Here is a 27359-nt window from a genome sequence, read left to right as displayed (position 1 = left end):
GTCCAAAATAGCTATTCCATTTTTGTTATCCTTCCATTTCAGTCTTTTAATTTGAATTTTGTTTTTTTAATTAGCAAAATCCTATTTTTTCCCCTTCCCAGCTCTTCTTCCCTGTCCTTCCCCCCACAAACCCAAAATCAATATAACAAATATACATCATTAAGGCAAATTCCTGCATTGGCCATGTCCAGAAGCTATATGACTCATTCTGTATCCTGAGTCTATCACCTCTCTCTTAGGAGGTGGAAAGCATGCATTATTGTTAGTCCTTTGCAATCATGGTTGGTCATTACATTATTGTTAATAAAGTCTTTAAACACTTTCAGCTTTATTGAACAACCTGGCCTACCTAACTTTCTACAAACGTGCACAATCCTTTCTCATTGTTTTATGAGGTAATTGGCATGCCACTCATTAATTTCCACTATCTTCTATAAAGTCTATTGTAAATGGATATACAGTGACTCAAAAGCCTTAATAGAGTTTTAAACTTGAAATTCTTGTAAAGCAAAGTTGCCCTAGATTGCCGTATTCCTACATTTAATATGAAGATCCTGTGTTTAATGACTGAGATGATTTGTATATTCTATTAACCTCATCCTTGTGACAGTTGGTTTTTGTGGGATTTTTTTTTAAGTAGACGTATATTTCTATTAGTATAGAGGACTCCCAGGAAAGAGATCCCTCTACCAATGTACAATCATATTTTTGGTGCCCAGGGTATTAAAGGAGAAAGTAACTTGCTTAGGATTGATGAAGTTCAGCAGAGGGCAGAGAGTTGTGGGAACCCCCTTCTGGTCAGTACAGGTCCTTTGTAAATTAATTTACAAACCCGAAAAGTTAAACTGGCAAAAGAGGTTTATTATTGGCATGGGGAAGTCAGCCTTTCCTAGAAAGACTGAATTCCTTGGTGGCAAGGTCCTGACAGAGGGATATAAAGTTTTTAGTAGAAAAATCCTATCCTAGCAGAGAAATCCTGGCAGGAAGGTAAAGAGGGAATAGTCCTGTTAGGAAAATAGGTGAGAGATAAAGGTTTATGCTGGAAAGACTCTTTCCAGCAGGCAGAGAGTCCTTTGGCATGATTGCTGCTTTGGGCCTCGGTTGCAAAGGATTGAGCCCAGCTGTCCCCTTTTATAATTGAAACCTTGGCTAGAAGCTGGGAGCAGCTTGAGCTGAAATCAGACTGAAATCTTTCAATAGAAGTTTCAATTGAATAAGATTACTGCCCCAAATCTAGATTTCAGGTAGATTGGGACAGTTTATTGGGAGTGGTCCTGAGCTAATTTTCAACTCAATAGAAGTCTATAGAAATCTAGATCTCCAGTTCAGGCTAAGTATGAATGGTCCTGGACTCAACTAGTCCTATCCAGATAACAGAATGGAACCTCTTTATCTTGATTCCCTGGGGCAGGTCTCTCAGGGGAGAGCTTAGTGCTCCCCGCAAAGTCAGAGAGAAAATGAGAGTTTCGGGGCTCCCCTCATCTGGATCACATAGCCAACCTGTGAGAAGTTGATTTTGAGCTCAGGAATTCCTAACTCTTAGGCTAATTCCCTACAAATGCTATTGATTTTTATCAATTAAATGTCCTTAGGAAAGCTGGGAAATCAATTTTTGGCATCTTTTTCTCTTTCCACTTAGTGTCATTACTTTGTCTGAATGGGGCAGATTGGAGCTGTTCTAATTTGCACGCTATCTTCTCTTCTTTATCCTTTTGGGGGGGATTGGTTTTTATTTTTGTTGTAACAAATTGATGTTCTGACAGCACATAGGTTGCTGGTTCAGAAATGGCTCCCATAGTGAAAACTATTCATTTCTTCTGTGCTAAGATGAGTTGTTTTCATTTTTCATGATATTGTTCAGTGCCTGCATACCCAATACCTTTTTTTATTAATAATTTTTATTATATATATATATTTTATAATATTATCCCTTGTATTCATTTTTCCAAATTATCCCCCCCTCCTTCTAGTCCCTCCCCCCGATGACAGGCAATCCCATACATTTTACATGTGTTACAATATAGTCTAGATACAATACATGTGTGTGAATATCATTTTCTTGTTGCACAATAAACTTTAGAATCCGAAGGTACATGTAACCTGGGCAGACAGATATTAGTGCGAACAATTTACATTCACTTCCCAGTGTTTCTTCTCTGGGTGTAGCTACCTCTGTCCATCATTGATCAACTGGAAGTGAGTTGGTTTTTCTTTATGTTGAAGATTTCCACTTCCATCAGAATACATCCTCATACAGTATTGTTGTTGAAGTGTGTAGTGATCTTCTGGTTCTGCTCATTTCACTCAGCAACAGTTGATGTAAGTCTCTCCAAGCCTCTCTGTATTCCTCCTGCTGGTCATTTCTTACAGAGCAATAATATTCCATAACATTCATATACCATAATTTACCCAACCATTCTCCAATTGATGGACATCCATTCATCTTCCAGTTTCTAGCTACTACAAAAAGAGCTGCCACAAACAATACCCAATACCTTTTAATTTTCTTTTTGAAGAAAGTGTTCATGATATTTCAGTATGATGCTTCTGTCTAGTTTACAAATCTTTGACCACTTTCATTTCTTAATACTTGAACTGTATTGCTTATTTTTGCATTGAAATCACTAAGTACTAAGGTGCACATTGACTTCATTTAGAAGACCCCATTAAATGGCTTATATTGTTTCATACTTTGAAAGAGATATTGGTTCATATACTGCTTTGATTTTCATGACAATAACTTTGTTTATTCTCATAATGAGAACCACAAGTTATAATGATCCTTGATGAGGTTTAGATTTGGGGTATCCAAATTAAATTAGGGTTTCTGGTCTAGTGGCAGGTCCAGGGTACAGGGAGTCAAATGGAGCTCCCCTGGAAGTCCTCAGAATTCGGCACAAGGATAGGGAGTTAAATGAGGTCTAGTGGCAGCACAAGCAGTTCTCTGTAAAGGAATTTACAGATCCAAAAACCTAGATTGATAAAAGAGGTTTATTATGGGGATTGGAAGTAAGGTTAAAGTCTAGTTAATAAAAGGTGTTAGTAAAGAGAAGAGGGCACAGGAAACAGTATTCCAGTAGGCAGAGACCCTTGGCATGCCAGGCATAGGGCTGCCATGTTTGGAACCTCTGCAAAAAGAGGATTTTAGTTTGGCTCCTTTTATAATGAAAGATTTAGCTAAAGAGGCCTGGGGTGGAGTCCCAAATAGGCTCAGATCTGATGGGGGCTGTGAGAGCCCAAGTTGGCTCAAGTCCTGGGGGGACTGGGACAAGCCCAGATCTCCTATTAGAATTCAAAAGGGTGCTTTTGACCATGATTTGTGAATCAAAGATCCTAGCTTCCTGAATTGATAATGCATCAGCTAGGAAGGGCTGGGAATCAGAATCACAAATTAATTAAAGGATCGCATAGCCTTTGACTAGACTATACTTATTGGTGCTATAAGGGCTACAGAAGAAAGAAGTGATATGGTTCCTGCATTTGAGAAACTTATAAGCTAATTGGGAGACAAGGTATTCTTTCCTGAAAAAAAGAAAAAAAAGAAAGAATTAGAAAGGAATCTATAATTGAATACAATGTGCATACATGTTAATTAAGCAAGTGATTCTTCTTCTCCTTCACTCCCATCTTCAAACAATGAAAATGACAAGATCAACACTAAATCTCTTTATTATTCACCTGACAGTATTCTGATTTGCTTTGGCTGAGTGAACAAAGGACATTTTATTAGTGAAAGAACCACAAGTGTACCTGAATCTGTATAAGAAAGCTCTGTACAGAATTGGAATTGTTCAGAGTCTAAATGAAGCAGAGAAGAACAGAAATTTGGTTTGGAGGACAATAAGGAATTCAGTGATGAAGTGATAACATGGCAGTGACTTGGATGACTTAAGAAGGATTTCTTGAAAATATGAAAATCAAGGAGAAATTTGTAGTGCTTTCTTTAATGATTAGAGGGTGCCATATATAGACCATTCCAGGAGGCATGGTCTTTACCTTCAAATGATTAGCTATCTGCTACTTGATTTTAGATACTTGCTACTTAGACTGTAGGTTTTACTTTGGAGGAGAAGGTCACAGATGTTCTCAACATTATCCTTCCTGCTGAAATTCAGAAATCCCAGATAAATTTCTGAGAGTACTAAAAGAACTAAGGGATGCATAGTCATCTTTGAAAGATAATGAAGCATAGCAGTGGCATTGATGAGAGTTAGGAAAGGGGTAATCCCTTTTGGTTTGGCTCAAGGATACATAGTTAAATGCAGTTTAGTGATGGCGCAGAATCCCCTGTAAAGGAATTTACAGGCCCCAAAACCTAGATTGATAAAAAAGATTTATTGTAGGGTTTGGAAGTAAGGGTAAAGGTAGAAAGATGCCAGGGCCGGAGCTGGCACCGAGTGGACAGGAACCCTTACATGGTAGGGCCAAGAGTGGACTCCAGGGTTTCCCTTTTTATAATATTGAAGGTGGGTGGAGTCCCAAACTCCTGGCTGGTTTTGGCCAGGGTTAGCATTGAATAAAATTCAATGGGCTTTTAGATAAGGAAGAAGCTGTTTAAGGGGGTTGGAGAAACTTGAGCAGATAGTGGAGCACTGGGAAAGCCCAAGTTAGCTCAGATCCAGTGGGGGCTGGGAAAGCCTGGATATCATTGGAATTCAAAAGGGTGCTTTTTGACCAGAATTTGTGAATCAAAGATCCTAGCTTCTTCAGCCCATGGCGGGGTTGGGAATCAGAAAGGAATCTTAAAGGGACTTCAACCCACATCAGCACCATATGACTGAAGAAGGGCAAATATTCTCCATTTCCCAAAAAGGGAAGAGAATAGATTCTCCAAATACAGGCCTCTGAACTTGACTTCAATTCTTATCAAAATTCTAGAACAGGATATTAGAGAGTTGGTTAGTGAATTTCTAGAAAAAGAAGCAAAAAACCCAAAGAGCCTTTAAACAGAAGCTTTTCTAAAGAATCAAGAAAAAAGCATACCAGAAAAATCTTATTTCTTGTTTTGACACGGTTATTAGACTTGTCGATTAGAGGAATGATATAGTCATAATTTACCTAGATTTTATTTTAGCTAAATAATTGGTAGTATTTTATGCTATCCTTGTGAAAAGGTTGGAGAAGCATTGGATAAATGGATAGTACAGTTGAATAACTTTGAAATGGTCAAAAGGCTCAAAGAGTAACAAGTAATAATTCATTGATCAATTGGAATGCAGTCCCTAGTGGAGTACCTTTGGCCCCCTGTGGTCTGTGCTTGGCCCTGTACTATTTCACTTTTTTTTTTTTTTTTAAACCAGGGACCTGGATAACAGCACAAATTGCATGCTTATCAGATTTGCAGATGAGATGAGGTAGATAACAAATATATCAAATATCAGGATTTAAAAAAATCTAAGTAGGCTGGAACATTGGACCAAACTTAATAGAATGAAATTCAATAATTATAAATGTAAAGGCTTGCATTTAGGTTCAAAAAGTAACTTCACACATACAAGACAGGTTGGCAAAGGGAGAGACTTGAGGCTGGGACTCCCATCACTTGGCAGGCTATTGCAATAGTATAGAAAGGAGGTGTAATCATTTTGGTGTTTTTGTGAATGAAGATAAGGAACAGATGCAAGAATTATTGTAGAAGTAGGACAAGAAGGAAATTGGAATCTTGAGGGCAGTGGCTAATATTGAGAAGCTGACAGTGCCATTTGAGCTTGTTAATCTGTATGATTATTCTTTTATAGAATCCTTTATAAAAATAGTAGAAATAGGAAAATTCAGGAGAGGGATATATTTGAGAGGAAAGATATGAATTCTGTTTTGAACACATTGAGATACTTGTGGAACATCCAGTTGGAAATGTCAAATAGAAAATTTGTGAAACAGGATTAGATCTTGGGAAAGAAAGAAAGTTGGGCTGAATATATGTCCAGAAATTATGTGCACAGAACTGTTCTTTAACCCCCCCTAGGTGCTGATGAGATGACCAAGAGGGTTGCAGGTGAGATGAAGTAAATAACAAATACACTAAGTATTAGGATTTAAAAACATCTAACCAGACTAAAACATTGAAACAAACTTAATAGAGTGAAATTCAGTAGTAATAAATGTAAAGGCTTGCACTTTGGCAACTATGAAGAGAACAATTTTAGTTGACTGGTAAAGTCAGAAGACAGATTACAAAAGTTTGGGGGGGGAGAAGAAGTAGAGGCAGTGTAGATGGCTTTTTCAAGGAGTTTGGCTTAAGAAAGTATAACATAGGATGGTAGGCTGAGAGAATTGTACTGTCTGTTGAGGTATTATTAGGCTTATGGGATACTTGAGCATTCCAGTCTCTGGCGCTCTAACCCTTCTCTCCATCATGGTTAAGTTATCAGTCCCAGCCCTTTCTATCTTCTCCAGCAGACTGCTTCTTCAGTCATTCTCCTTTCTCTCTCTAATCTTCCATTTCTCTCTATATTCTGGTACCTTTCCTGTTGCTTATAAACATGCTCAAGTATCCCATTACCAGTGTGAGATATGCACTGTGATAAGAAATGTACAAAAAAGACAAAAGCAAAATATCTCTTGTCCTTAAGTAGATTATTTTATCATGAAGAAAACACCATGAAAGGGACTGGGGAATATTTTGCTAAATAAGATGCAGGAGCAGAGCAGGGACTTTCTACTTTGGGAGAATGGGTTTATTTTTATCCCCATTGCCTCTCTGAAGCATCAGGAACTTGGTTGATTCAGCCCTTTTATAAATACTTGGGAACTCAGTCTAATTTTTTGCAGTAGCCTGAGCTGAAGCTCTAGGAGTTAAGATGGGAGTTCCCAGCCCTCCTTCCTTCATTTCCAGGAAACACAAGTCAGAAGGAAGTACTAGGATTCCCTGTCCTCTGAGATACCCTCAGCCACTGAATGCCATCTATAATATCTGCAGTATCTGGAGGCTGAGACTACTTTTTCATATAAAGAAAACCCATAACAGAGGCAGGAGAGAGGGGGAAAAAAAAAAAAAAAAGGAAAGTTGTATGCCCAAGTGCAATTGAGCAGGATGCCTGATGCTGAATCTGGGGGTTGTTTGTTTGGTGACCCCACAGCCATAAGTGACAATTATTTCTCTTGCAGGCCTTTGAGGACATCTATATTGAACAGAGGAAAACCATTCGCACCATTCTGGAATATGCAGATAAGGTCTTCACCTACATTTTCATCCTGGAGATGTTACTCAAGTGGACAGCATATGGCTTTGTCAAGTTCTTCACCAATGCCTGGTGCTGGCTGGACTTTCTCATTGTGGCTGTACGTGTCTCACTTACTACTTCTCACCCTTTCTAGCCAGGAAATAGAAACAGGTCATCCTTATTCCTCTTGGGAGGGTCTATTACAGCCAGGCTAGAAAGTAGAGGTTCAATGTAAGGGTGGATGAAGGGATAGGGGGGAGGGTCTTTCAAGGGACAAAAGTCTCCAAAATGGTGGGTTGGAATAGTTGTAATTTCATAAAACTGAGAATGCTTTGGGTACAAGTCAGCTAACCCTTAGCTCCAAGATGTTTGGCATTTTGGCATTGAATCAGGCCCATAGACTCTCTTTAGTTTGAGCAACTCACATTACTCCAAATAATGCAATATATAAGGAAAAAGAAAAAGACCTTTCACAAGAAAACAAAGTTGATCTATTCTTTTTCTGAAATGAGTTTAGTAAATCAATAGCTGATGAAGAATTCCTGTTCCCCAGTATTTAAGTTTATGAACTGAATATGCCATAGAAATAGGGCCTACTCTGGCTATTAATGTTTTAAGAGTTATATTGGATGAATCTGTCTCCTGCCTACCACTTCCTCCTTCGACATTAAGGATCAAATATTAGAAGGCTTTTTATTCTTCACTTCCCACCCTACCATGTTTGGAGACACTTTTGGGGTGACAATAAGCATTACCTTGAATGTTATTTTTCTAAATGTTTGCTTTAAAAGTCACATCCCATGACTGTTCCTTAGCTCCTTATTGGCTTTATTAACAGGAAAGTATTTTTTCCTAAGTAATAACAGAAGCCTTCTTCTTTCAGCTGAAGTGGCCTTTTAAGGAAAGGGTGAATGGAGATGGCAGAGGACACAGCGCCAAGACCCATGGAGAATTTGTTTACTATGAGTACAGAAAAGTGCCAATGAAGCAAAGCTGTGTAGAAGTTGGTTACAGTTAGCTTGCAGGTCTAATTGGCCAGCATTGAGAGAGATGCCAAGGAACCCATTTAAATCTAGACAGCAGCCCATAGTAATAGCCGTCTTAGAAACAAGCCCAGAGATGGGAGCTAGAAATGTTTTTTTCTTTCCTCCATCCTGACAGCTTCCTTCTGGGATAAAGGCCCAGAATAAGAAGACAGAAAAAGAGATTTCACCATTCCTTTCAAGCTGGTTCATATATCAGATAATGGACTGATTGTAGCTTGGCCCTCTTGGAGGAACTTTGAAGCTAAAGTACAACAGCAGTAGATCTGCTCTTGTCCTAAGTGATTTGGGGCTGGTTTAAGGAGATCTGGTCCATTTCATTGCTTTATCCCAGTTTATACCAAGAAAGATTGCAGAGATTCAGTTCATGTTTTGGCTCCTTAGGCGTCTAGAGCCAAAAAATAAATTCCCAAGTAAACCTTAGAATGATTCCCTTTTCCAGACTTTTAAGAAATTGTAGGTTAGAGTAAGTTCTTTTCCCTGACCCACACTGCCTTAAAGACCAGTGGTGTCTATTAAGTGTTACAGCTACCTATTAGATACTTTTCTGTCCTCCACCTCATCATTCCTTTAACAAATAATAGTTAATGCCTACTTTATGCAAGACTGTGAATGATGCAAAGATTATAAACATATAGCCAATAGATACAGTGCTTGCTGGCATCATTGGGATGTTGGCTAGTCACTGTATCATCCTAGGCCGGACCTAGTTGTCGCACTAGGGAGCTTCTCTCTTCTCTTACTGATTAAATCAGGCAGCATTCTCTAGCTGTCCCTCAGCAAGCATTTACTGTATACAGGCCCTGAGAATACACAGACAAAAATGGCCCTGCCTGCAAGGATATTTCATTCTTTCAGATATATATATGTGCATAAATACAAAAACAAAACCAAGGAGAGAGAGCACTGGCAGCTGGGGGTGGAGAATCAGGAGAAACTGAGCTTGGGCTGAGTCCTGAAGGAATTGGACAAAGCACAGGGACAAGGGAAGTGCTTTTCAAATCCCAGGGACAGCTCTGTGATAGAAAATGGCTTTGGTGTATATGAGGAGCATCCATAAGGCTAGGCTAGCTGGACATGTTGAGAGTGTGAGAAGGGGAGGGACATAGGATCACTTAGTTGCCACCTTCTCATTGGAACTGGCAGGGAGGGCCAGAGCTGTCACCTTCCCAATAGGTACTTTCTGACTGCCCATCTGCTTAGAGAGCTGAAGCTCCCTTGGTACTTTTCTGTGAAAAATAGCAGGTATAAATTTCAGTACAGTCTCTCAGAGCTCCCCTAACTACATGTGGACTGTCTCTAAGTCATTTCCTCTGCCCATTGCTTTTTAGCCAGGATGGGGTTTTTGTGTGTGTGTGTCTAAATCTGTTCTCCCTTGCCATGTTCATTTTGTCTAACAGATTTCCTTTTTTCCCTGACACACCTCCCAGGCTGCTGTACTATGACCGCCACACATCTCATTTTACTCACTCTCCTTTTTAGTATCCTAAGGAAATCCAGGTAACTTCCAAGGATTTTTTTTCCCTCTACATTTTAATCTCAAGGCCATGAGTTTGGAATCATTTGTGCTTAGATCGTCATCTACACCAGAGGCACTTCATCCCTTTGCTGTGTGGTTTTGTTCCCTTTTTCCACAGTGAATTCCTTTCAACCCTGGGATCAACCAGCGTGCTTAGGGCCAGAGATCTTCAAATTGTACCAACTACCTCCCGGAATTGGTAACCACGGAAACATTCTCATTCGACAGTGTTCCCATCTAGGTGGCAATCTCTTGGCATCTCCTCCCCTTTTCAGCCCTGCACCATCTCCCAGACTCCTTGTGTTGTTTCTTTGATCTTTCATTTTAGGTCTGAGCCTCCCCTTAGTTCCTTATGCCAGCCTAAGTGGTGTTTTGCATATTTCCACCAAAGGCCTCAGAACGGCAGCTTGGAGAATTTTAAGTGAGTCTTTAAACATACTGTGTGATGACCCAGACGGTATGTCTTTGCCCACCATTGTTTATCTTGATAAATCTCACAGGACTGACCAGTTGAGCAACCAAATCTATCAGCAGCAACAGGAGACAGGTCATCTGCAGCGGTTCTGAGTTGGTCTCTCTACTTCCCCAGCCCCTTTCCCCACTTTAGGTGAACCTGTTTGTCTTAGGATTAACTACCCACCCTGATGAGCTGGACTCTGTGTGCCTTGTTTGGAAAACCAGTAAGGAGGGGGTTGATAGGCTTTTTTATAAAGATGTGGTTAAACAGGACAACTCCGGATCGGCTTTCATGGTACATTGGTAGGGACAAGACTAGTTCATCAGATGCATGTGTTAATGTTTCTCTCAGAATCCAGTATATGGAGAATGACTGGGGCTAAGTAAATATCTTCATATGGAAACCCTACATTATGCAGCATGAGGCTAGGACTGGACTTTAATTGCCCCCTTCTGGTGATAATGATGATGATAAAGAGGACAAAGGATTGGTGGGGCTGCTATTTACCTTATTTTCCCTACATTTATCTTGGGCAAGATTAAAATCTGTAATTTCAGATTGATTTCAGATATGGGTTTTGTGCTGACCATATCCATCATGCCCTTTGCAGATCTTTCCAATGTTGGTGTTATCAGTAATATTGAGTATGCCTCTAAAGCCCTAACTCCTCTTTAAATGAAACTCCTTGAAGCTTGTCTTGGCTGCCTTGCTAAGATTCTCTATATGCATCCCTTGGGTGGCCCTGCAAGATGTCTTTTAACTCTCAGAAAACCTTTTGGTGTCATCCTGAAACTCTGGACATTCTGAGCTTAAGAAATCTGCCTCACTGAAAGTCCTATACCATTAAAAAAAAACTAAATCCTTGAATCTTTATATCCTTGGGGATCTTAATTTTCCCCTGCTCCTAGACCCATCTGTGCCACTCCTCTACTCTGATTGGTTTTTTCCTTTAAAAAAAAAAAAAAAAAAAAAAGAACATTCAGTCCAGAGGCACAGAAATTTCATATTTAAATGCTAATGTAGAATATAGAAAAGGCAGCAAATAAAATTTCTCTGTATTTTCCCAACTCTGCCTTTAAAATGTCACCCTATTAAAAAAAAAAAAACAACAAATTAAAGATGGTACTAGGTTGTAGAAACTGGGAATTTTTTTTAGAACCAAATTAGGGTTCAGTTTCCCAGCTCAGTGAATAAAAGTCAGTCTCTAAGACAAAATTCAAGACCAGTGCAATTTTACGAGCTAGCTACCTATGCCTCTCTGTCACATACTTATGTGTACTTAGAGGCCCTTGTACATGGTATAGATAGTTGTGTCCATCAAGGTAAGTATAAGTATGACTCAGCTGGAGAGATGAGGGAGAGTTTAACCTGGAAACCTTCAGGCAGTACTTTAATCCATGATCCCAGGAAAGTCTGTATCTCATTTTTTGCTTCCTCTCCGTATCTAGTCAACTCTTGATTGTTCAGCATTCTTGTTTTTTCGGTCATCTGCCTTTCTGGCCATTTCATTGCTCAATTGCACTGAAATAACTTCTAATGTGAAGGGCATTGGTTTGGGGGTTCCAGGGAACTGACTTCTAGTCCTGGCTCTATTACTGATAGGCTTAGGCACCTAAAACAATCATTTTTTAGTCATCAACTTCCTTATCTGAAAAATGAAGAGATTGGGACTAAGTGACCACTAAGTTCTTTCTCCATTTTACATTTCAGTGATGCTGACAGAATATAGACCAGAACATTCCATGGCCTGGGGTTCAGAACCTTGAGAATGGGAGAGTAAAGCTCTTGACTAGTAGCTATGTAGGGGTGAATTGTGGATTTGGTTATCCAATTCAATTCTGTGTCTTGGATAATTAAGAGTTGACCAAGACTGGAGGGGAATCCAGGACAGACAAAGTTTCTGTAAATAGGCCAGAATCTTTCCTCGGTGATTGCTCATCTTTTTGGTCCTTTGCAATTGGGAGTTTTTAGGTCTGATGTGATGCTTATTTGGTGTATTTTATTTGTTCATTTATTAACTCATCAAACTCTTAAACAAATGGTGTTTTGTCAACTGTTACCATGACCACCCTATCACCAGGATTAAGAGAAATTATTCCTATTGGAAAACCAGTGATGAATAAACTGAGGCGGGGACAGCTGGTGCAGTGTGTGTGTATTTATCTGTATTCTTTCTCATAGGTACCTTTAAATTTGTCTGGCTTAATTTAATGGGAACTTCTGGGACCTGCAGAGACTAAAAAGGGCGAGGGTAAGGTTCTTGTCATCTCTTCAGGCTCTTCTCTTTCCAATGGAATTTCCTCCCTCTTGCCCTCCCCCTCCAGCCCTGTTTTTTTCCTTTCTGACCCATTTGTGCTGCCTTCTCTCACTTTTCTCTCCCCTTTGTGTGTTTTTTACTTCTGCCTCTCTCAACCACCTTTCCTTCCAGGTCGTTTGAGTCAAGTTGAAGTAGGCAGCTGGTGCCACCCACCTTCCTGTACCCTGGGGGGCCCAGTCTGTGTTATCAGTGCTAGGGACTTTATTCTAACCTTCTGGAACCTCTGCTTTCTTTCTTTTTTTTTCCCTTTTTTTTTCTCTTCTGTTTCTGTGTAGGTCTCTTTAGTCAGCCTTATAGCTAATGCCCTGGGCTACTCGGAACTAGGTGCCATAAAGTCCCTTAGGACCCTAAGAGCTTTGAGACCCTTAAGAGCCTTATCACGTTTTGAAGGGATGAGGGTAAGATACTCAGAGCAGCTGATCCTTCTGCATGCCGATGGAAACTGTTTAAGCATGCTAGAACTGATCACACTGGTGGAAAGATCATTTAAAAACAAATTTGTGATACAGCTGCTGACTTGATCCTCCACTTTTTTATTTCTCCTTGCATCCTCCCCTTAAAAAGGGAAGTTGCATTCAGCCGCCTCATCACATGAATATTGCCCCTCCTCTTCCCCCACAACAACGTGCCATTCACAAAACATGTTAACATTGGCTGTTCTCATTTGGTCTGGCTTTCCTTTAGCACTCCAGACGGCTTCCGGGCTGTGGACTCAATAGGGAGAATCACCAGGTGCAAAGAAGGGGAATTCTAACCCAAAGTCTCATGGAAAAGTCTAGGTTTCACTCAGGGAGAGAGCTGTGTAGGGAAACTCTTGGGGGCTCAGTGGCCCAGAGTCACTAACCAAGCCACTGAATGTGAAGGGATTCCTGAGGGCCCAGAACCACAATAACAGGAGTAGAATTGGGGACTGGGTGGAATTTGGTCTGACTGGGAAAAGAGATGGATGGTTCCCTCCCCCCTCCCCCAATTTAATTCCTCTTATTGCACCTTGTTGTTCTCAGCCCAGTCCAGATGAGGACTGGCAGCCTTTGTCTGATAGCAAAGCTTTCCTCTTCACCCCCCCCACACTCTTCCCGCGCTGTATAGACCCTTGTCCTACCACTATCAAATTAGCAACAAAACACTTGCAAAAGCCTTGGACGTTAATGGGTCTTCCAGAAATCTCTCAGCCACCTCCTTCCTCTGCTTCTGGAGACTCTACTTTCAAATCCAAACAGTACAAGGTGTAGTCACCCTGCCAACTGAAAAACAAGGCTCCTTCAATTGGGGTGCCTCTTTCTAGTTGGTTTGTTGGGGGTTTGGGTTTTTTTTTTTTTTTTATTGTTGTTGTTGGGATAAATCCTTGTCCCCTCCAAGAAGTCCATTTGATTTTCCAAAACCAAAACAGACAACTGGGACAACTGATTTGGGATGATAGTTGTTGCCCAGAAAATATCAAGAGAGTCTGTGACCCTTCATGAGGGCAAAAAACGCTCATGTTTCCATTCAGATGTCCAATGCATGCAGGAGAGCAAACCAGAGGATATGTAGAGAATTTTCAGAATTTCTCAAAAAGATCATTTGGGTTGGATTTGCCTTCTGGAATCCAAAAATGAAAATTAAACAGTTATAGTAGTCTACATGAAGCAAGCAAACTTGGGAAACTATATCTGCCAGCACAGGGTTTCTGAATCTGCTTCCTGTTCTGGAATCACTATCTTAGTATGCCATGGATCTACCTCTAGAGGAACAGGAAGCTTAAGATTTCACTGTGTCTTTGTAGAGCTTATTTATTGTGTTTATCCTGCCAAGTACCATTTGCACAACCTCATTTCCCTACTGTAGCACAGTCACAGTTGGGTCTCCCAAGTGTGAGTTATCTTGTAATCTGCCACGAATTCACGGAAGGTTCTGGGAGCTTAGTTCTCTTGGAATAGAATCTGCTCCTGAATGCCCGAATGCATAACATGAAATTCCCTGTTTTCCTCCCATAGTGTCTCTACTTCAGTGTTAGGGTTCATAACTAAGCCTCTGTAAGGACAGGGAACGTCTGGTAGTGAGAGCAAAAGGCAAAAAGCAAAGGGCTAAGCATCCAGAGTCCTCTTTTCAGCTTGTCTTAGAATCATGGAAAAGAGGGTTAATGATCTCCCTGCTGCTCAAGCTTATTCAAGAGATGTCAGTGCAGTACAAAGACCACATTAGTCATGTGATAGGTAAGCTATTTAAGCCTCTTCCCAGCTCTGAGACTTCTGCAGAAGCTCCTTAAATCCAACACATGTTGTACATGTGTACATGTTGTCTAGTTGGCCCACAAATGCAATAGACTACTAGAGTCTCCTGAATTAAGTTTGTGGTACATACAAAAAGCTAAGGGAAAATACATAATAGACCTTAGTTCTCCCATATCCCAGTGCCTTAGAGGCTTTTCAACTTTACTGTCTTCAGGAAGAATCTTGGCCGGCTCTCTAGCCCAAAACAGCTGGCTCATTTAGAAATTATCTGAATGCAGAATGGGCTCTTTCATTGGCCCTGCCCCCATCTTCTTCCTCCTCCATCCTCTCCAATCAGTTTTAGTCCCCCTGCCCAAATAAGCATTTCCTTCCTGCTAGCTTTCAGGCAAAGTCTGTGAGCACTGAAGGCTCCTAATAGACCCTGGGAACTAGATCATGTTTCTTGCCAATGCTCTTCAAATGAATGTCTGCACAGGGGTACAACCTGCTCTAAGGTTGTGCATTTTACCAAAGCTTGGCTTTTCAATGTTAAATGTCTAGTGTACGAAATTGCTCTGTAAATATAGCCCTGATGACATCGGTGAGCTGGGCTGCTGTCTTGCAGCAATCTCCCTATTCACTGCCTATCAGGCTGAGGCAGCAAGCAGTGATGCCTATGGAAGGACAAGGTGATGGGTGTTTATGGAAAGAGGGAGGATATGGGGGACTCAGGCCCATCCTGCAGTCCCCTGGCAGGTCCCTAAAAAGCAGCCTCCAAGGGCAAAGATTGAATGCAGCCTACAGGCTCTCAGCCAAACAGCAATGTTCCTCTGTAATCACTGGAACTTCCAAAATCAAATTTATTCAAGAATTGCTTTGGGATGGGGGAGGTTTTTTGTTTTTTTGGTTTTTTACCTTTGCTTTTCATTTAAACTAAAATTTTGAAACACCCCCCCCCCATCTTTAAATATCCTTCTCATCTGAACATGCTCACTGTCACTGGGCTCCACTGTCACTGTGCTACTTTAAATCAGGGCTTCTGATCCTTATAAAATAGCTATGCTTCCTTTTCATTTTTGAGAAGAAATAGATGTCCCCAACCCCATCTGGTGGAAACTGACCTCAGTCTCTCTCTTTTTCTCTCTCTCTCTCTCTCTTTCCTCAAGCCAAAGTCCAGAAATTTGAAATGCTTGTGCTATTGGCAAAGGAAATATGCAGTGTAGTTCTTTGCTTTTCTCTCCTTCGTAGTAGTCTGCATTCTAAAGATCTTGATGTGCTACTAAATTATTGAGGACATAAAATAGTAATGCTATGATACATGCATGCACTTCTGTCAGTTGTCAATGCACAATCTGCACTGGAAAGCCATGTTCCCTCTGCCAGATGTTAAAAATTGACAGATTTTATGTATTTATTGAATATCCACAATGTGCTAAGTACCATAGAGAGATCACAGAGAAGGTTTTTAGAACAATGGCCTATGTTGAGATTAATCTTATTATAATATGTATACATTTCATTGTGGTATCATCAATTAGGTAAGAAGATTATATTTTGGTAAAACCCAACTTTAGTTAATCATCATTGATAATACTCCCTACATCTAGATAAATGTCTAAGAAATGAGAATAAATGTTTATGTAAAGACAAAGCATCTTCACTGAATCAAAAACTGGATGGCCACACGGGAAGTTTTAGAGAATAAAAATTCAAATCTATTTTAGAGCCTAATTTATTGATCACAGAAAATATGAATTAACATTTGCAGTGTCCCTACACTACACGAAATCTTTGAACTAGGAAATTGGAATAAGAAATCAACATGGTTCTCTGCCCTTTAAAAACTATCGTATTAGTGCAGTAGAGTGAGACAGACTATAAAAACTAGTTCTATGTGTATCATAGCTTGGCAGCTAATACCAGAATAGAGAACAACAATTAAATTAATGAATTCTAGTTGTATTTGTTCTTCTGTTCATAAAGCTAATTTGAAAATAAAATAGCTTCCTTAACTGCCAGTAAAAGAGTGTACCAATAAATGCAAGAGCTAATAAATGAGTGTTTTTACATTCATATTTGAATTTCATTCAGGTCCATCATCTTTTGTGCCTCTCATCAAAGGGAAAAGAGTTTATAATAAGAAACAGCCTTGTATAGTGGAAAAAGCCCTGAATTTGAAGTCAAAGGAACTAGGTTTGAGTCCTGGTACCCCTCTCTGGGTCTCAGTTTTCTCATCTCTAAAATGGGAGTATTAGATGAAAGGTCTCAAAAGTCTCTTCCAGCTTTAAGTTCTATGCAAGAAAAATTAATTAGTCATTAAGGTATGAGCATGATTGGAAGATCAGTTAATGAATTTGCCAAAAGTCATTCCATTCTTTGGATATGTGGCATATACATGGGCTACAGTATACTTGGTTCTATACCCTTGTAATAATTTAGACTGGGTTAAAGATGAGTCAGAGGACTGAATCTTCCTTAAAGAAGTAGTCTTCTAATCAAGTTTCAAAAAGCAACATCTGGGGCTTTTGTGGTCTTTTGCTTAAATGATCTTCATACAGAATTTTTAAAGTTCTCTGTCTCAGAGTGCTGTGTTTTCATAGACCAGCTGCAAGGTCCTAAATTGGGTCCTGAAATAAAATTCTGGAATCTTTATGCACCTTATTCTCATTATGGTTCAGGGGCTGATTTGTCAGTTTGAGAACTATCCAAGTCCCCTCACTACACCACTTTTTTCTGTTTCTTCCTTTGCTCATTTCCTATTTAGTCATTCCTCTGCCAAAGCGTAAGCAAGGGCAGTAGGAAGAGTTGAAACTGAAATCAAACCCATTTTATGATTTCTTAGGTGTTCTTGTTTTGTTTTGTTTTTAAAAAGAGAGAAAAAATGGGACAGCTAGATGACACAGTAGATAGAGCAACCCCCCCCCCCCCATTCCCCTTCTCCAGTTGGAGGAACCTGAGTTCAAATGTGGCCTCAGACACTTAATACTTTACTAGCTGTGTGACTCTAGGCAAATCACTTAAGCCCAGTAACCTAAACAAACAAACAAAACAACAACAACAAAAAGAAAGTTTAAAAAAGAAAAGAGGAAAATTTATTGTGGGGGAAATTGAAGCCATTAAAATGAGATTTGAACATTGTCTGGTTTTTAATTAGATATCTCTGACTAGACTAATTTGACAACTTTATCCCAATGAAATTCAAATGACTGAAATAATCTTAGAAATATTCTCTTGATCAAAAAGTTGAAAGAGATTCACTTCCCAAACAATTCAGAGATCACATAATTCGAGATACCAGCACCACATTTTAATATGAAGATCAGGCCCATAGGTTTTGATAGAAGGAGGATATTCCTTCTCCCTTGGGAAGAATAGTCTCTCTTGGTCCCATCTACAGAGTGACAATACAGTCTGGAGAAAGTCTGGGAGATAAAAAAATAAAAGAAGCTTTGGGTAGAGATTCAAGGCAAGAGCTAAATCACTGACATTCCCTATTTTTTAACTGAAAAGACACTTGGTTTATCTATACTGTAAGCAACTGGTTACATTTCCTCTTAAGGAAAAACTTAAGAAAAGCAATTTATTCCCAATGATGATGATGATAGCTAACGTTAAACACCAAGCACTGTTCTGAGTGGCTTATGATTATCTCATCTGGTCCTCATCACAACCCTGGGGTGTTATCCCCATTCTACAGATGAGGAAATGGGAGCAAACACAAGCGAAGTGGCCCTGGATCACACAGCTTGTAAGTATCTGAGGCGAGATTTGAACTCAGATCTTCTTGAGTCATAAACAATACTGGGTAGGGACTAGAATGTAAATCTTCCTAAGAATTAGCAGAGTATTTTTTCCTCCTATCTGACCTGTGTTCTTTTTTAAGTAATTTTTAATTCCTCTAGTGAAAAATGGCGTAAAAAGTAGAAATAATAACCAGCTACTTTGCAAATTTCTAAATGCTATTTAAGTGATGGTTATTTTCATCACTTATATAGTGAACCACCCACAAAGGCCTAGTTGCTGAAAAGTAATGATTTCCTTGTTTCTGATTTGGAGACTTACAACAATGATCACCAACAATTATCCATTTCATCATTTCAGAGACTCCCTGAAGGGGTTTTTATGGCATTTAGAAATTAGATCGAGGAACCAAGTCAGGCTTGGATCCATTAAAGGGACATCCACATTAGACAGGGTAGTGTATAGACTGTCCAGTTAACTAAAGGCTGGCTCATTGTGTCAGAAACTCAGCAGTATACAAAGTCAGAAGCCTTGAAGGAGAAAGAGCCTAAGTGAAAAGCACATGATTCCAATTTTATTTGACTCTGTTCGGTAGAGGGAATATAGCTTTTTTCCTTGAGCCTGCAAAATATGCATGCTCAGCTATTGCCTGAAATAAGATAACTGGTCTTGCATAGTCACAAAAAGACTCTGTATTGTTCACTGACTCATTGTTATGGTCAAAGGGCAGTTCTCTGGTTGATCTTGAGTGATCATACCTTGTTTTACAGTGGGGGAATGTTTGTTTAAGGCAGCTGGGAGTTTTGACATTGCTCTGGGATATCCCAGATCTGACCATATTTTACCAAGGATATGGGATGGGGGAGAACAAAGCTGAGCAGTCTTGATCTAGAATGTTGCTGCCTGGGAAAGAAAGAAGTTTAGAACAACTTGGGCTAGAGAATCCATTTGCATTGAAATTGTGGCACATTTCATTAAAATGCTCCTGAAATAGAATTCACAGGCCTGGATTGGTTTAGTCCTTCCTGTGGAACTATCAGGGTATAATTAGTCCAAAAGAGAATATGATAGTCTCCTGACAAGCATAAATTATTATCATTCCCCTCCTGGAAATAAGGAAATGTGTTCTTGGAGCCTCCCTCCATGTCTAAACTTTCTCCCCCTTTCCAATGCAGGTGGTTGTGAATGCCTTGGTCGGAGCCATCCCCTCCATCATGAATGTTCTGTTGGTGTGCTTGATCTTCTGGCTGATTTTTAGCATCATGGGGGTGAACCTGTTTGCAGGGAAGTACCACTACTGCTTTAATGAAACATCAGAATACCGCTTTGAGATAGAGGAAGTCAACAATAAATCAGACTGTGAAGCACTCATGGATGGGAATTCCACTGAGATCCGGTGGAAGAACGTGAAGATCAACTTTGACAATGTAGGGGCAGGATATCTGGCTCTTCTCCAGGTGGTAAGTTCTGATATTCCTCATCCCCCAGGATATTCCCACCTGGTACCATCTCTTGCATCATTCATACACCAAGATCACAGGTGACTTGCCTCAAGACAAAAGTCCAAGCTAATTTTGTGATTTCCCAGAGCAAACACCCTACTTTTCTCTTTACAAGGATGGTACAATGGGAAGAGCTCTGAACTTAGACTTAGGAGAGACTTGAATTCAAATCTGATCTGGGATACTTACAAGTGTGACAGTGACCAAGTTCTATAATATCTTTGGCTGTTCACTTTTCTTCTCAGTAAAACAGAGGTGGCAGTATTTGAAGTATTACTTCATGAGTTTATTAAGACAATCCAGTGAGGCAATTGTGTATAAAGGGTTTTGAAAACCTATGCTACCAATGTAAATGTCAGGTAGCATTAATTCACAAAGAAGCTTCTAACATTTAAGATCTTATTTAAAGGAATTCTTCTATTTGGCAAGTGCTTTAAAAAATATATATATACAGAGGAGAGGCAGCTTGGTGATATAGTGGATATAGCACCAGCCCTGAAGTCAGGAAGACCTGAGTTCAAATCTGGCCTCAGACACTTAACACTTCCTGGCTGTGTGACCCTGGGCAAGTCACTTAACCCCAATTGCCTCAGGGAAAAGAAAAAATATATATAGAGAGAGGAATAACAAAATAGTGGTTTAAGGAGGGGAGGGAAAGGATGCTCATTCTTTCTGGGCTGACAAGAAGCAAGTCAGATTCAGCAGGGGTAGTGGAGTTGGAGACAGATTCTGGTATACATAATCAATTGTATTAAAGTCATGCATAACTTGTGCAGTTAGATGCTTTGAATGGAAAATTACAAAGACAGTGTCCCTGCATATGGTAGTTTTCTAGAACTGTCACTCAAAGTCAGCTTCATGCTCAGTATCAAAGAAAGGTCACAGAAACTCTAATAGGGAAGATTGCCTTGATAAGGAATGGACATGTATTATATATACATATGTATGTGTGTATATATCTATGTATATGTGATATATACTTAGAGATGTGTGTATATATATGTAGATTTTTTTCTATAACTACAGAAAATTACACATAATTTGCTGCAGAATTTTATTCTCCCATGTCTGGTTTTCTTCCTGTCCTCTAACTTTTTAATCATGTCTCATAACTAGTTTAGAGCTTGATTAAAAACCAAATGGGTAAAGACAAGGAGAGAAGAATCAATGGTAAGGTTTCTGAAGTCACTACTTTAGATGAAGTGTGTTTGTGGAGGAAGGAGGTAGCTGGGAGTTGGGTGCTTTTAAAATGTGACCATGTAATTTTCAGATGCCTCTTGTTTGTTGCAAAGTGTTTTTGAAATGTCCTTAATTCAGAGACTAAGTGCCCCTTGAGGCTCAGGAATACCATCCCGCCATGGACCCAACTATCCTATAGGGACAGCAGAGTGACCTCCTCACATTTGCTTCACTGTTAGATTACCCTCAGGTCCACTTTTTAGGTTCCCTTTCTCTCTGTCTCTTTTTATCTCCGTCTCCATTTCCATTCCTATCTCTCTCTGTCTCTGTCTCTGTCTCTGTCTCTTATCTCCGTCTCCATCTCCATTTCCATCTCTGATTTGTTTTTCTGTCTCTCTGTCTCTGTCTCTGTCTATCTCTCTCCCTCTCTCCCTCCTTCCCCTCTCTCTTCCATCCCCAGCCTCTCTCCATCTCTGGCTTTTTCTAACAAAATATCCCTTTTGTCTAGATCTTAGACCACTTGAACCATCTATTTTTTACCCAAGTGTCAGTATAGTTCTTTCCCAGGCTGTCCTCTGTTGTGTTTAGTGACTTGAACAAAACCCACTTGGGAACCATATCAACAAACAATTGGGAAATGTTGTGTCCAAGCCAGAGTTTACCTGGGCTCCCACAGAGCAAAACTTCCCTCCTGAAAACTCCCTGAGACTCCTACCTATTTGAAAATTACCTAAACTATGGTACTTCTGCTTGTCCTTCCTCCCCCGTCCCAAGCAGACCGGACTGCCACCTGCACAGTCTAATGATGACCTTTGTTTGTCAGGCAACCTTTAAAGGCTGGATGGACATCATGTATGCAGCTGTGGATTCCCGAAAGGTAAGGGCAACATGACACAATATATCCCTTCTTGGTTTGGACAGAAAACAATAGTGAGAGAAAAAGGTGAATTTAAGAAAGGGTTTTGGGGAAAAGTCTGGGATTTAGCATCAGGAGTATTTATTACACATCCTGGTTCCTCCCCTGAAAGTCTTATTCTCCTGATTAATCATTCCTAAAGCTTCAGATATTAATTTCTACTTGGCCCAGGTGGGACACTGGCACAGTTTCCTTCCCAGCAGAGCCATGTATTTTTCACTAGATTTTCCCCTTTTTCCATGGGAGGCTTGGTCAAGATGGGTCCCTTTTATTCCTAGAATTCTTAAACCAATCTAATGAGAAGCACAAGGTGTCCTTCCTTGTTCAGTAGCCAGAGAGAATGAATACTGTCTATTCCCCCACCACAGTAGAGATGACCAGGTACCCCAACACACCATTCTGAGGGGAACTTGACTTTGGAATTATTTTTCTTGTCTCATGGCAGCCTGAAGAACAACCCAAATACGAAGATAACATCTACATGTACATCTACTTTGTCATCTTCATCATCTTTGGTTCCTTCTTCACCCTGAACCTGTTCATTGGTGTCATCATTGACAACTTCAATCAACAAAAGAAAAAGATAGGTCTTCTCCCCTCCTTGCCTGATGCCCCCCATTCCCTGAGCCCTCAGTGGCTGTGAGCATCTTCAGCGTAAGACTGGGCCTCTCCTGGCTCATAGAATTATAGAATCTGGGAGTTGGAAGGAAGGGAGGTCAGAGATCAGCCTCAGCCTGGGACTGAAAACCTCTTCTGGGGTTTTCTATCTTTTTCTATCTTCTCCAGTCCCCTATTCACTGGCCTAGTCATTAAGATTCATTGCTGATGTTTCAGGAGCTAATTATGCAGCATGAGGATTATCCAAGTTTTCTGTTTCTTTTTCCTCCTCTTGTCAGTTCTTTAGCACTTTAATTACTTATTATTCTATTATTTAGAGGTCAGACCCAGAAAAAGTCATTCTAATTTTTTAAAAAAAGTGATAGAAGAGGAGTGTAAAATAGGAATCAATCAACAAGTATTTATTAAGCACCTACTATGTCCATGGCATTGTGAACTGTCATTAAGTTCAAAGTATTTGATTTATTCTTGATAACTATGGATCACTAATTTCAGGTTTATATTGAAGACTTTCATTTATTTTTATAAGCCAGCTTCAACTACAAAAATTCTTAGGATTCTCTGACTTGTTAAAATTGATTTGGGAGGTATTAAATATTACCTGAATCACATGGCCATGGACCATGATTTAAGTCTTATTATTTTAGAATGACTTTTATTTTTATGAGTTTTCACTTTTTATTCTAAGTACCTCTTGGAAGGGGATGGCATGTCCAGGTAAAAATATTTGTACTTAATTTTAAAAGTCATTACCCTCCTAAGAGTAAATACTCAGTTAAGAGAAGTTTTGACAGTCTCCAGGAAAACTAGGACTAACCACCGAGAGACTAGAAGAACTCGGTAGCCACATGATGGCTTGGAGTCTTCTGTATGCTCTAGGAGAACTCAAGTGAAGGGCAGAGTGAGCTAACGCCCCAAGCTTTCCCTAAACAAGACCAATGCCCCAGCATTACCTCAGCCTCACCTTGTCCCTCAGAACTTCTCTGCAAGTGGAAGAATAAAATGACTGGTATTTGAGCAAAGTTGTAATAGTTCGTCCTCTCTTTTCTTCCTTTACTTTGGAGGTCAAGACATCTTTATGACTGAAGAACAGAAAAAATACTACAATGCCATGAAGAAGCTGGGCTCAAAGAAACCCCAAAAACCAATCCCCAGGCCTCTCGTAAGTGTATTCTGAGAACTAAGGGCAAGATGGAAATGCAGGTTGGGAAAAGAAGTATCCTAGGCACTTGGAAGGAAGAAAAAGGGTAAAGATCTCTCTTCCTCTATGAATCATGACATCCAGAGATTGTAGTTGAGGAAGGTAACAACTCTGGGCCTTCTTTCATTGGTGGGAGGGGGAACATGATAAAGGAGCATAGAGTTGTCATGTTAACAATAATTGGCAAAAAGCCTGGCAAGACCAAGGGTTTAAATGAGCAAAAACTGTCAGGGAAAATGAATCTAAAAATGCATTTGTTTTAGTTATTGTCCTCTCTGCTTTTCTCCATGAAACAAGTTTTTATTTTTATAGACCCTATCTTGAAATTAGCAGAGATTCTATGTCTAGCCATTGGGGAAGGGCAGAGAAGGCATCAGAACAGGAAACTATCCTAGGCCTCTGCTGGCTCACATTCCCTGTGGAGTTAAAATCAAACCTTTTAGTGTGAGCTGATTTTTGGGTAGTATTATTAGACAAATAATATTTAAGAAGTTGTACCATATCCAAGATATATTGCTTTTCCTTCAACTGGTGCCTTCGTTGATAGATTGCTAAACAGGTGCCAAAGGAGGAAATGGTCTGCTTATGTTAGGAAAAGAGATCATCCAGCAATTTGGAACTCAGAACTTAAAAAAAATAAAGAATGTAGAAAAAAGGATCCTCACCCAGCAGTCCCAAGTTTCCTTCCTTTTTTATTAAAGTCACTATGGCAATAATTCCTCTCCTAGGCCACATCTGAAAAACAGTAGTTCTTGGGATCCATGAACTTTTGGTTTTTTAAAACTATATATTTTAATAATGAAATGTCAGTATAATTTGTTTCCTTTGTATTTTATGTATTTTATGCATTTAAAAATAGGATTCTGAGAAGGGATTCATAGCCTTCATTAGATTGCCCCAACTTGATCTAAAATATTATTTTTAGCTATTTTTCTGTCCCCCATTCCTTTTGTTTGAAATTTGTGTGAATTTGTGTCTTGAGGTAACAGGAGAAAATCAACCTGAATAAATTTTGTTCAGGTGGATGCTTATATTCTTTAAAGTTAGTGCAATAGAGCAAATTCAAATCTCTAATGTTACCTCAGACCCTTCTAAGACAGCCCTAAGCGTCTGGGCTCAGGGAAGGGAGAGTCCCACTGTGCTCTTCCTAACAGGATGACCTCTGGAGGTTTAGTGTTAGATTCTTGAAATCTCATTTTTAAAAGGACATTTACAAGAAGGAGAATGGTCAGGGAGGGAAAGAGACTAGAGCCAGTGCTAAAAGATTGTTTGAAGGGCCTAGAGAAAAGAAGAATTAATGAGACCATGAGAACCACTTAAAAGTTGGAAGAACTGTCATGTGTAAGAGAGACGGGTCTTGTTCTGCTCGGTTCCAAGGACTAGGCCTAGAAAGAGAGGGCCTGAAAACCAAATTTCACTTCAATGAAAGGAAAACTTCCTAACAGCTGCAATTATGTTAAAAAAAAAAATGAAAGAGACTGGTTTGGGAGATAGCAAGTTATCCTTTTCTAGCAGGCTTTAGGTAAAAGATAGATGACCACTCATTGAGCTTCTTGTTCAGGTACAGGCTGGACTGAAGGTGTTCTGAGGGTCCTTCCAACTCAGATGCTACGAGACAGGGACAAGAAAGATGAGGGAATAGCTGGAGAGTGGTCAGAGGAGGACAACCAGAAAGGAAAAGAAAGCTATATGAGGAAACTTTGAAAGGACTGAAAAGGTTTAACCTAGGGAAGGTGCTTCAAGGGGCATTGTGAGAACAGTTACAAGAATTAGAAAGGCTGTCATGAAGAAAAAGAGACTAGATTTCTACTATTTGACTCCAGAGGGCCAACCTGATCAGACTGGCTGCTCCTGAAGTTAATGTGTTTCCTTCACTATAAGTCTTCAAGCAAAGGCCAAATAACAGTTTGTTGGATGTGGCCTAAGTGGGGAATTCTTTTTTGGAGTGACTTGGGCAAGATGACCCTGGGAGGGGTAATCCTTTCCAATTCTGAAGTTCTGCTTGAGATTTTGGGAAACATGAATGAGATCCATGAGCACAAAAGAAGCTTTTGCAGACAAATCTCTATCAGACAAGGCAGGCATAAAGACTACTTGCTGTCATTCCTCATGAACGGGGAACTTTGGGAACTATTGACCATTATTTCTTACTCCATCCCCTCCTGGTAGCTATAAGTACCAGCAAGGTACTTATAGGAACTCTTAGGAACAATAATGGATGCTGTAATTCTGCATCTGCCTCCTCTGTTAACTTCAAAACTATTTTGCTTCCAGCAGGATATCAGAGCAGACCACTGCACAAGAAAAGGGAAAGCTGCTGGGTCAGTAGAGTAGGGTGACCAGTACTTCCTCTGTTAGTTGGATGCTTCCTTTGCTGGAGAAAATACTCCTAAATCTTTGTCTTCTTCTACATATCTCCTCAGAACAATATACAGGGTGTCGTCTTTGATTTTGTAACTCAGCAAGCTTTTGACATCGTGATCATGATGCTCATTTGCCTCAACATGGTGACGATGATGGTGGAGACAGACACTCAGAGCAAGCAGATGGAGAACATCCTGTATTGGATCAACCTGGTTTTTGTCATCTTCTTCACATGCGAGTGTGTGCTCAAGATGTTTGCTTTACGGCACTACTACTTTACCATTGGCTGGAACATCTTTGACTTTGTGGTGGTCATCCTCTCTATCGTTGGTGAGCCAGAGGGACCAAGATGGGAGGGCTTCTGGCATTGTGGGGGCAGAATGGATTACCCTCCCAGCCCACAAACATTCATACTACTTTTAATCAACAAGACACTCATGAACATCAGGAGAGAGATGGCTATGCTATGTATTAGACTTTAGATGTAAGGAAAAAAGACTTGATCCTTACTGTCAAAGAACATCACAGTCTAATAGGAAAGGAAAAATAGACATAATCATCATCAAAATATTTGTTTAAAATAATGAGGAAAATGTGAAGAGAGAAAACCTAGTCAGAGATTTTTAGGTTTAATGGTGAGGAAAATCCAGAAAAAAGTTCTTGGAGTAGGTGGCTTTATACTCATGTTTGAAGTATAAGGAGCTAGATGATGCAGACTGGAAATTTTCACTAGAACAAGAAGGGGTAGCTACTCTGGTTCAGTTCAGACATGGCCTTGAATCCTGGAAGATATTTGAGAGTTTTCCTGGTGTCCTGCTGAGAAAAGAGAAACTGACATGTGAAGTGGGACTACTTGCTGTCATATCTCACGAATGGGGAACTTTGGGGACTATTGACCATTATTCCTTACCCCATCCCCTCCTGGTAGCTCTAAGTACAAGTAATTCTGTCTTAGAAACAACAATGGGTGCTATAATTCTGCATCTGCCTCCTTTGTTAACTTCAAAGCTAGTTTGCTTCTCCAATTTTGGCCTCTCTCTTCCCTGAAAATCTAAATCCAATTTGAACTGACTCCTGATGACTAGACACCACATAAATGCCGTAGGCATGACAGAGTAATAGATTGCCCATGGTAAAAAGAACAACA

The 27359-nt window shown here is 39.9% G+C and overlaps 1 protein-coding gene across 6 annotated transcripts in view; it reads left to right on the top strand.

Moving 5' to 3' along the window:
- Window positions 1-27359, top strand: part of SCN8A (sodium voltage-gated channel alpha subunit 8) — a 214281-nt gene that overhangs the window by 179131 nt on the left and 7791 nt on the right. For 4 of the 6 annotated variants that reach the window (XM_074270345.1, XM_074270344.1, XM_074270349.1 and 1 more), the window contains 7 exons: window positions 7108-7281; window positions 12775-12897; window positions 19608-19892; window positions 21937-21990; window positions 22475-22612; window positions 23705-23809; window positions 26272-26542. In XM_074270345.1, coding sequence (XP_074126446.1) covers window positions 7108-7281; window positions 12775-12897; window positions 19608-19892; window positions 21937-21990; window positions 22475-22612; window positions 23705-23809; window positions 26272-26542 — 1150 coding nt within the window. The remainder of the gene's footprint in view (window positions 1-7107; window positions 7282-12774; window positions 12898-19607; window positions 19893-21936; window positions 21991-22474; window positions 22613-23704; window positions 23810-26271; window positions 26543-27359) is intronic. The other 2 variants (XM_074270347.1, XM_074270346.1) reach the window with 1 other exon arrangement.

Source organism: Sminthopsis crassicaudata, chromosome 5, assembly GCF_048593235.1.
Source record: "Sminthopsis crassicaudata isolate SCR6 chromosome 5, ASM4859323v1, whole genome shotgun sequence".
Taxonomy (NCBI): Eukaryota; Metazoa; Chordata; class Mammalia; order Dasyuromorphia; family Dasyuridae; genus Sminthopsis; species Sminthopsis crassicaudata.
Note: the sequence above shows the minus strand (reverse complement) of the source record. Positions and strands in the feature narration are given on the sequence as shown.